Here is an 11322-nt window from a genome sequence, read left to right as displayed (position 1 = left end):
CTCTAACACTCACCAATACAACCCTTGTTATCTAGTACCTGTACAGGATCAGCCTCTAACACTCACCAATACAATCCTTGTTATCTAGTACCTGTACAGGACCAGCCTCTAACACTCACCAATACAACTCTTGTTATCTAGTACCTGTACAGGACCAGCCTCTAACACTCACCAATACAACCCTTGTTATCTAGTACCTGAACAGGACCAGCCTCTAACACTCACCAATACAATCCTTGTTATCTAGTACCTGTACAGGACCAGCCTCTAACACTTACCAATACAACCATTGCTATCTAGTACCTGTACAGGATCATTCTCTAACACTCACCAATACAACCATTGCTATCTCGTACCTGAACAGGATCATTCTTTAACACTCACCAATACAACCATTGCTATCTAGTACCTGAACAGGATTATTCTCTAACACTCACCAATACAACCATTGCTATCTAGTACCTGTACAGGATCATTCTCTAACACTCCCCAATACAATCCTTGTTATCTAGTACCTGAACAGGATCATTCTCGAACCCTCACCAATACAATCCTTGTTATCTAGTAACTGTACAGGATCAGCCTCTAACACTCACAAATACAATCCTTGTTATCTAGTACCTGAACAGGATCATTCTCTAACACTCACCAATACAACCATTGCTAGCTAGTACCTGAACAGGATTATTCTCTAACCCTCACCAATACACCCATTGCTATCTAGTACCTGAACAGGATCATTCTTTAACACTCACCAATACACCCATTGCTATCTAGTACCTGAACAGGATCATTCTCTAACCCTCACCAATACAACCCTTGTTATCTAGTACCTGAACAGGAACAGCCTCTAACACTCACCAATACAACCATTGTCACCAATACAATCCTTGTTATCTAGTACCTGAACAGGATCATTCTCTAACCCTCACCAATACAACCCTTGTTATCTAGTACCTGAACAGGATCATTCTCTAACACTCACCAATACAATCCTTGTCATCTAGTACCTGTACAGGACCAGCCTCTAACACTCACCAATACAATCCTTATTATCTAGTACCTGTACAGGATCAGCCACTAACACTCACCAATACAACCCTTGTTATCTAGTACCTGAACAGGATCATTCTCTAACCCTCACCAATACAACCCTTGTTATCTAGTACCTGTACAGGAACAGCCTCTAACACTCACCAATACAATCATTGCTATCTAGTACCTGAACAGGATCATTCTCTAACCCTCACCAATACAACCCTTGTTATCTAGTACCTGAACAGGAACAGCCTCTAACACTCACCAATACAACCATTGTCACCAATACAATCCTTGTTATCTAGTAACTGTACAGGATCAGCCTCTAACACTCACCAAAACAACCATTGCTATCTAGTACCTGTACAGGCCCAGCCTCTAACACTCACCAATACAATCATTGCTATCTAGTACCTGAACAGGATTATTCTCTAACCCTCACCAATACACCCATTGCTATCTAGTCCCTGCACAGGCCCAGCCTCTAACACTCACCAATACAATCATTGCTATCTAGTACCTGAACAGGATCATTCTCTAACCCTCACCAATACAATCCTTGTCATCTAGTCCCTGTACAGGACCAGCCTCTAACACTCACCAATACAACCATTGCTAGCTAGTACCTGAACAGGATTATTCTCTAACCCTCACCAATACACCCATTGCTATCTAGTCCCTGTACAGGACCAGCCTCTAACCCTCACCAATACAACCATTGCTATCTAGTCCCTGTACAGGATCAGCCTCTAACACTTACCAATACAACCCTTGCTATCTAGTACCTGTAAAGGATCATTCTCTAATACTCACCAATACACCCATTGCTATCTAGTACCTGTACAGGATCATTCTCTAACACTCCCCAATACAATCCTTGTTATCTAGTACCTGAACAGGATCATTCTCTAACCCTCACCAATACAACCCTTGTTATCTAGTACCTGTACAGGATCAGCCTCTAACACTTACCAATACAACCATTGCTATCTAGTACCTGTAAAGGATCATTCTCTAATACTCACCAATACAACCATTGCTATCTAGTACCTGAACAGGATCATTCTCTAACACTCACCAACACAACCATTGCTATCTAGTACCTGAACAGGATTATTCTCTAACACTCACAAATACAACCATTGCTATCTAGTACCTGTACAGGATCAGCCTCTAACACTTACCAATACAACCATTGCTATCTAGTACCTGTAAAGGATCATTCTCTAATACTCACCAATACGACCATTGCTATCTAGTACCTGAACAGGATCATTCTCTAACACTCACCAACACAACCATTGCTATCTAGTACCTGAACAGGATTATTCTCTAACACTCACAAATACAACCATTGCTATCTAGTACCTGTACAGGATCAGCCTCTAACACTTACCAATACAATCCTTGTTATCTAGTACCGGTACAGGATCAGCCTCTAACACTCACCAATACAACCATTGCTATCTAGTCCCTGTACAGGATCAGCCTCTAACCCTCACAAATACAATCCTTGTTATCTAGTCCCTGTACAGGACCAGCCTCTAACACTCACAAATACAACCCTTGTTATCTAGTACCTGTACAGGACCAGCCTCTAACACTTACCAATACAACCATTGCTATCTAGTACCTGTAAAGGATCATTCTCTAATACTCACCAATACAACCATTGCTATCTAGTACCTGAACAGGATCATTCTATAACACTCACCAATACAACCATTGCTATCTAGTCCCTGTACAGGATCAGCCTCTAACCCTCACAAATACAATCCTTGTTATCTAGTCCCTGTACAGGACCAGCCTCTAACACTCACAAATACAACCCTTGTTATCTAGTACCTGTACAGGATCAGCCTCTAACACTTACCAATACAACCATTGCTATCTAGTACCTGTAAAGGATCATTCTCTAATACTCACCAATACGACCATTGCTATCTAGTACCTGAACAGGATCATTCTATAACACTCACCAATACAACCATTGCTATCTAGTCCCTGTACAGGATCAGCCTCTAACCCTCACAAATACAATCCTTGTTATCTAGTACCTGTACAGGACCAGCCTCTAACACTTACCAATACAACCATTGCTATCTAGTACCTGTAAAGGATCATTCTCTAATACTCACCAATACGACCATTGCTATCTAGTACCTGAACAGGATCATTCTATAACACTCACCAATACAACCATTGCTATCTAGTACCTGTACAGGACCAGCCTCTAACACTTACCAATACAACCATTGCTATCTAGTACCTGTAAAGGATCATTCTCTAATACTCACCAATACGACCATTGCTATCTAGTACCTGAACAGGATCATTCTATAACACTCACCAATACAACCATTGCTATCTAGTACCTGAACAGGATCATTCTATAACACTCACCAATACAACCATTGCTATCTAGTACCTGTACAGGCCCAGCCTCTAACACTCACCAATACAATCCTTGTTATCTGTCCACTCGATCTTCTTTACATTCAGGCCTTCTTTCTCATACAGCAATTGTTCCTGAAACACACCAATGCAATAACAACCTTTACATCACAACATTAATCATTACTAGGCTCCTGTCAATCTCTCCCTATCAATGAATATATATACAAACACATATTTATGTCATAACCTGTAAATCTGCACATAAATCAACAACCTGTCTATTTCTACATCATAAGCAATCAGAAGGTACATTTTAATGGAACACCTGCTTTGAATAGTATGGTGATTTTACAGAATTTCTTTAGCTGATGCAATATGTCTTGACAGGTGTCAGTACCACTTCTATGAAAGTTACGCTTCTGTTAATGTAAACTCCTGTTAATGTAACTTTCCTGTTAATGTAACTTTCCTGTTAATGTAACTTTCCTGTTAATGTAATTTTCCTGTTAATGTAACATTCCTACTAGCGTAATACTTCTGTTCATGTAACATTCCTTATAGTGTAATACTCCTGTTGATGTAAAACTATTGTTAATGTAACATTCTTACTAGCGTAATACTCCTGTTAATGTAACATTCCTAATAGTGTAATACTCCTGTTAACGTAACATTCCTAATAGTGTAATACTCCTGTTAATGTAAAACTCTTGTTACTCCTGTTAATGTAAAACTCCTGTTAATGTAAAATTCCTAATAGTGTAATACTCCTGTTAATGTAATACTCCTGTTAATGTAATACTCCTGTTAATGTTAAACTCCTGTTAATGTAAAATTCCTAATAGTGTAATACACCTGTTAATGTAAAATTCCTAAAAGTGTAATACTCCTGTTAATGTAAAACTCCTGTTAATGTAAAACTCCTAATAGTGTAATACTCCTGTTAATGTAAAATTCCTAATAGTGTAATACACCTGTTAATGTAAAATTCCTAAAAGTGTAATACTCCTGTTAATGTAAAACTCTTGTTACTCCTGTTAATGTAATACTCCTGTTAATGTTAAACTCCTGTTAATGTAAAATTCCTAATAGTGTAATACACCTGTTAATGTAAAATTCCTAAAAGTGTAATACTCCTGTTAATGTAAAACTCTTGTTACTCCTGTTAATGTAATACTCCTGTTAATGTTAAACTCCTGTTAATGTAAAATTCCTAATAGTGTAATACACCTGTTAATGTAAAATTCCTAAAAGTGTAATACTCCTGTTAATGTAAAACTCTTGTTACTCCTGTTAATGTAATACTCCTGTTAATGTTAAACTCCTGTTAATGTAAAATTCCTAATAGTGTAATACACCTGTTAATGTAAAATTCCTAAAAGTGTAATACTCCTGTTAATGTAAAACTCTTGTTACTCCTGTTAATGTAATACTCCTGTTAATGTTAAACTCCTGTTAATGTAAAATTCCTAATAGTGTAATACACCTGTTAATGTAAAATTCCTAAAAGTGTAATACTCCTGTTAATGTAAAACTCTTGTTACTCCTGTTAATGTAATACTCCTGTTAATGTTAAACTCCTGTTAATGTAAAATTCCTAATAGTGTAATACACCTGTTAATGTAAAATTCCTAAAAGTGTAATACTCCTGTTAATGTAAAACTCTTGTTACTCCTGTTAATGTAATACTCCTGTTAATGTTAAACTCCTGTTAATGTAAAATTCCTAATAGTGTAATACACCTGTTAATGTAAAATTCCTAAAAGTGTAATACTCCTGTTAATGTAAAACTCTTGTTACTCCTGTTAATGTAATACTCCTGTTAATGTTAAACTCCTGTTAATGTAAAATTCCTAATAGTGTAATACACCTGTTAATGTAAAATTCCTAAAAGTGTAATACACCTGTTAATGTAAAATTCCTAAAAGTGTAATACTCCTGTTAATGTAATACTCCTGTTAATGTAAAACTCCTGTTAATGTTACATCCTAATAGTGTAATACTCCTGTTAATGTAAAATTCCTAATAGAGTAATACTCCTGTTAATGTTACATCCTCATAGTGTAATACTCCTGTAATGTTACATCCTAATAGTGTAATACTCCTGTTAATGTAAAATTCCTAATAGTGTAATACTCCTGTTAATGTAAAACTCCCGTTAATGTAACATTCCTTATAATGTTATACTCCTGTTATTCAACAGATCACTTCAATATCTAGTGTACCTGTAAATTACACTCACCTCCTTGAGGATTCGGTCATTGAAGAATTGTTGCAGTTTCTCATTACAGTAATTTATACAGAACTGTTCAAAGCTGTTCACCTGGAAATACTCTGCAATAAAAACAGGTTACAGTTCTTTATTTGATCGAAGCGTATGTTCATTCATTTCTTATGTATTTAATTTGAGCTAACTGAGGCTTTATCAATTCAGGGATATATCTCTCACGAAACATAAAAATATATCTATACAAAAAGTCTATTCCCAATCAGGTATCTTATTGACACTCTGATCATCTACTTCACACCTACTCAGGTGTAGCATTATAAGTAATCCTGTCTCCCACCTCCAGATAACAGCATGACAAACTAACAAAGTACCATACCTCTATATCAATTAGGCAATAAACCTAATTTTAGTATGCAACACCCCACCATTTCAACAGGTTCTCACATACAATATTTAGTAATGGTAGGTGACAATGAATATGATATACATTCTGGACAAAGTGACACAAGGACAATCAGATCATAGTCATCTCCAACCTTACATAAGTTAGGTTCCCTTCCATCATTCGGTGGTAAATCTTTCAATAAGAAATGCATTATAACTCATTAATGAAGAAAGATATATGATCGTTTTCTCAAAGATCTATCACATATCTGACAAAAGTTATGAGAGTGGTTACAGTATTTCAGCACAAAGATTGAGACAGTTGTCTGTCCTTCAATAACGAAGTTAAATGATAGCTCCCAATGCTGTGAACAAGACTTACCGAACCCAGCAATGTCAAGCAGGCCGATGAAGCTGACCGAGGAACTGAATGGGATTGACTTGTTGATGCTGGCCACAATGAAGTCAAACAGACGTGAGTAGACAGACTTAGCCAATGCGTCTCTGGCACTAGATGCCTCGCCCACCTTTAGAGGAACCCTATAAAATACATACAGGATACAGATAATATACAGGTCATAGTGACATCAAGAAAAAAACCAATAGAAGAGCATATTTTGTATATCTTTGATTGACCTGTGATATATTTGATAATGATGCCCTGTAAAATTCCTAAAAGTGTAATACTCATAGTGCCCTTTGACTGACCTGTGATATATTTGATAATGATGCCCTTCGACTGACCTGTGACTTACTAGCCGATAGTGCCCTTTGACTGACCTGTGATATATTTGATAATGATGCCCTTCGACTGACCTGTGAGTTAATTACTAGAGGATGATGCCCTTCGACTGACCTGTGATATATTTGATAATGATGCCCTTCGACTGACCTGTTACTTACTAGCCGATAGTTCCCTTTGACTGACCTGTGATATATTTGATAATGATGCCCTTCGCCTGACCTGTGATATATTTGATGACGCCCTTCGACTGACCTGTAACTTACTAGAGGAGATGATGCCCTTTGAATGCCCTGTGATATATTTGAGGATGATGCCCTTCGATTGACCTGTAACTTACTGGATTAGATGATTCCCTTCGACTGACCTGTGATTTATGTGTGGGTGATGCCCTTCGATTGACCTGTATCTTACTAGAGGAGATGATGCCCTTTGAATGCCCTGTGATATATTTGATAATGATCCCCTTCGACTGACCTGTGATTTATGTGTGGGTGATGCCCTTCGATTGACCTGTAACTTACTAGAGGATAGTGCCCTTCGACTGACCTGTGATTTATTTGTGGGTGATGCCCTTCGATTGACCTGTAACTTACTAGAGGAGATGATGCCCTTTGACTGACCTGTGATATATTTGAGGATGATGCCCTTCGACTGACCTGTGACTTACTAGCCGATAGTGCCCTTTGACTGACCTGTGATATATTTGAGGATGTTGCCCTTCGACTGACCTGTAACTTACTAGAGGATGATGCCCTTCGACTGACCTGTGATATATTTGATGATGCCCTTCGACTGACCTGTAACTTACTAGAGGATGATGCCCTTCGACTGACCTGTGATATATTTGATGATGCCCTTCGACTGACCTGTAACTTACTAGAGGATGATGCCCTTCGACTGAACTGTGAGTTACTAGAGGATGATGTCCTTTGACTGACCAGTGTTATATTTGAGGATGGTGCCCTTCAACTGACCTGTGATATATTTGAGGATGATGCCCTTCGATTGACCTGTAACTTACTGGAGGAGATGATGCCCTTCGACTGACCTGTGATTTATTTGTGGGTGATGCCCTTCGACTGACCTGAGTCTTAAGTGACCACAGCACCCTTAGACTTATCTGTAAATCACTTGAGGATGGTGCCCTTTAACTTGTGATGTATTTGAACATGGTTCACTCTGAATGACCATTGACTTACTTGATGATAGTGCCCTTTGACCCTCCTTTTGCAGTTTGCATAATGCGGCTAGTTAGAGATTCCCGCAGCTCTTCCCTCTCCAGAGCTAACAGCCCAGCAGCAGTGTCCAGTGCACTCTCGCCCCCCGCCATCACTTTACAACCACCTGTCAATCAAATCATATATTAATACAATACCCTGCCATTGTTCTCACCTCAGCCAATCATTCAGTTTCAGACAAGTGTTAGATGTTACACCTTTATGCTGCCATGCTAAAGATTTGATGACATCATCGACCATTACAACAGATCGTGGCCTGTTATTATCATAACAGTACAAGGTAAGAGAGAAAAAGCGAGCCTGATACGCTTTCTGCCATGTGACTTTCTACCTTTTGTATCTTCATGGTTTTCCTCAAAGCTGATATTTCCTAGATGGAGTACTCCTGCGACCAGTTTGTACACAGACAAGCGGTCCGAGTCGGAGAAGCCTAGATGTTTCATGGCATCGTCACAAATCTTAAAGTTCTGTACATCATCAATCACAGGGTCAGAGAGGCTGCCATCCTTCAGGTACTACAGATTTATATACATATAAAGATACATTACATAAACAATACATAGTTATATATAAATACAATAATATATTTATACATATGCTACATCATGAAAATGCAGCTTAATATTAATATCTTAAATAATAAAAAATATATTCAAATATAAACATAAAGTAGAAACAAAATAGGTACATGTTTGGAGTATCGACGACAGAACCATCATGACATTTTCATTTTCAAGGCAGGATGACATAACTTGTTGACAACAATTGTCAAAAGACAAAAGTAACAAATGGTTACCAACTAAACTCATTCTCTTAGTGGAGAATGACACAATGCTGATCAGACTGTTTACCTAGACTAAACATTCTATCATATATAAACCGTAAGCTAGACATCTCCTTCAAATCCCTCCTGATCATTACACCTGTCATCTGTTACCTCCCTCCTGATCATTACACCTGTCATCTGTTACCTCCCTCCTGATCATTACACCTGTCATCTGTTACCTCCCTCCTGATCATTACACCTGTCATCTGTTACCTCCCTCCTGATCATTACACCTGTCATCTGTTACCTCCCTCCTGATCATTACACCTGTCATCTGTTACCTCCCTCCTGATCATTACACCTGTCATCTGTTACCTCCCTCCTGATCATTACACCTGTCATCTGTTACCTCCCTCCTGATCATTACACCTGTCATCTGTTACCTAACATGTTACATCTGAAGTAACCCATCATATCTCAGATACCCCATCTGTTACATAAATAACCCTCCTTTACAATAACCCAACTGTTCATCAACCTACCTGTAAAATAACCCACTTGTAAATAGTCACCTGTACAACAATATACATGTACAATAGTCAAATATAACTAACCCCACATACTGGGTATACAATAACATGTCTACAAGATATCTACCTGTAACAATCCTCCCTTCACAATAATCTACGTTTAACAGCCCACAACTACAGTAACCCACCTATACAATTGCCCACTAGTTCAATAACCCACCTATACAATTGCCCACTAGTTCAATAACCCACCTATACAATTGCCCACTAGTTCAATAACCCACCTGTAAAATTATCAACCTGTACAATAAACTCCCAGTAACAACCTGTATGATTACCCACCTGTAAAAGTTCAACCTATTAGAAACCAACATGCAAAATGACCCATCTGTATGATAAACCACCTGTTCAATAACCTACCTGTAAAATAAACCCTCTGTAAGATAACCCACCTGTCAATATATCTGTACAGTAGCTTAGCCATACAATAATCTACCAGTAAATACCCAGCTATACAATAACAAATACCTACCTGTACAATAAAACACCTGCATTGACACCCGTACTTACCTGTTTACTCTTCCTGCCCTGTGACATTGCTTTGTCAGTCTGACGACCACAGAAATACTGTGTACATCCACGATTCAAGTACTACATCCAAGGAGAGAGAGCACACAACATGTACATGGTCATACAACAGCAAACAGGGCAGCAAAATAGACATAAGGCAGGCTCAGTTACACTTGTTTACAAGGAAAGGCTCTTCACAGAGAGTGACAAGTATGTTAAAATTTTACCTAAAACTATTGATAACATTATAACTGACTGCTCATACCTTCACTTATTTTCTTTTTTCCCTGCAAAATGTCCTAGTTTAAAGCCTTTTACAGACCTAATACTGTACAAATAGCAAGAATGCCTGAACACTATACACACAGAACTACATTCAATAACAAAACAGAATTCACCTGGAACATTTCAACAGTAAGCATATTATATAGATATCAGATCTTTACAAATATGTTTCTTCTATTTCATTGATTTCTATAAGAAAATGATGCTGCAGGTTTACACATGGATTTACAATCATGCAGCCATTGGACAGATTCCTATCACCACTGACTTGACCGACATTTACAATCCTGTCCACATATCAAAGTTTGCCCCACCCTTACATAGACATACATGGAATTGGTCGGGTGAAACCAATTTGAGTTTCTGGTAGAGATCGTCTGGAGCCCCGGCACACAACCTGTAGAAGATGTGGTAGTTCCTCTCGTTGGCGCTCTGAACACATATCCTGGACTTTTCCAATAGGTAATGGGAAATAAACCCTCCAGCCAGCGTCATCTACAAATACACACGATACATCTGATGTCACTTACAAAATTGAATAATAGACATAGTGTCTCGTACAAAAATTTAGGATACATCTAAATAATCTACAAGGTTGATTAATAGATATAGACTCATCCACAAAGATGCATATCAGATCAGCATCTTCAATATCTACAAAGATGGATGAGCAGCTTAGAGTAAGGGATATAATTCTATCTACTGTAACTGAGGATCAAAACACTTAAATTTGTTACCTCCAGATAATGTGGAATTGTAATTTGATATCAACAGATGATGAGTTAAAATGAGTTATTTCTTGTATTTACCTGGTAATTTACCATACACACTACCTCAATGAAGCGGTAAGGAACATTGTACTGTTTATGGGTCTGAATCCAGGGTGCTCCAACCCTGGCAGCCCCTGACATATCCATAGGTACTGCTTATTTTGTGAGGTATAATACACGATAATGTACATGTGTCTGATTAAAAATGTTAATACATTACTGCTTATTTTGTGAGGTATAATACACGATAATGTACATGTGTCTGATTAAAAATGTTAATACATTACTGCTTATTTTGTGAGGTATAATACACGATAATATACATGTGTCTGATTAAAAATGTTAATACATTACTGCTTATTTTGTGAGGTA

The 11322-nt window shown here is 37.9% G+C and overlaps 1 protein-coding gene across 1 annotated transcript in view; it reads right to left on the bottom strand.

Moving 5' to 3' along the window:
• The window catches only part of LOC110441810 (unconventional myosin-VI-like), a 62485-nt gene that overhangs the window by 26981 nt on the left and 24182 nt on the right, over positions 1-11322 (bottom strand). The window contains 7 exon segments of the mRNA XM_021485067.1: positions 3495-3567; positions 5675-5766; positions 6429-6586; positions 7991-8135; positions 8361-8544; positions 9896-9976; positions 10511-10675. Coding sequence (XP_021340742.1) covers positions 3495-3567; positions 5675-5766; positions 6429-6586; positions 7991-8135; positions 8361-8544; positions 9896-9976; positions 10511-10675 — 898 coding nt within the window.

The sequence above is a fragment of the Mizuhopecten yessoensis genome, unplaced genomic scaffold (assembly GCF_002113885.1).
Source record: "Mizuhopecten yessoensis strain PY_sf001 unplaced genomic scaffold, ASM211388v2 scaffold716137, whole genome shotgun sequence".
NCBI classification, from domain to species: domain Eukaryota; kingdom Metazoa; phylum Mollusca; class Bivalvia; order Pectinida; family Pectinidae; genus Mizuhopecten; species Mizuhopecten yessoensis.
This window is presented reverse-complemented; position numbering and strand designations above follow the sequence as displayed.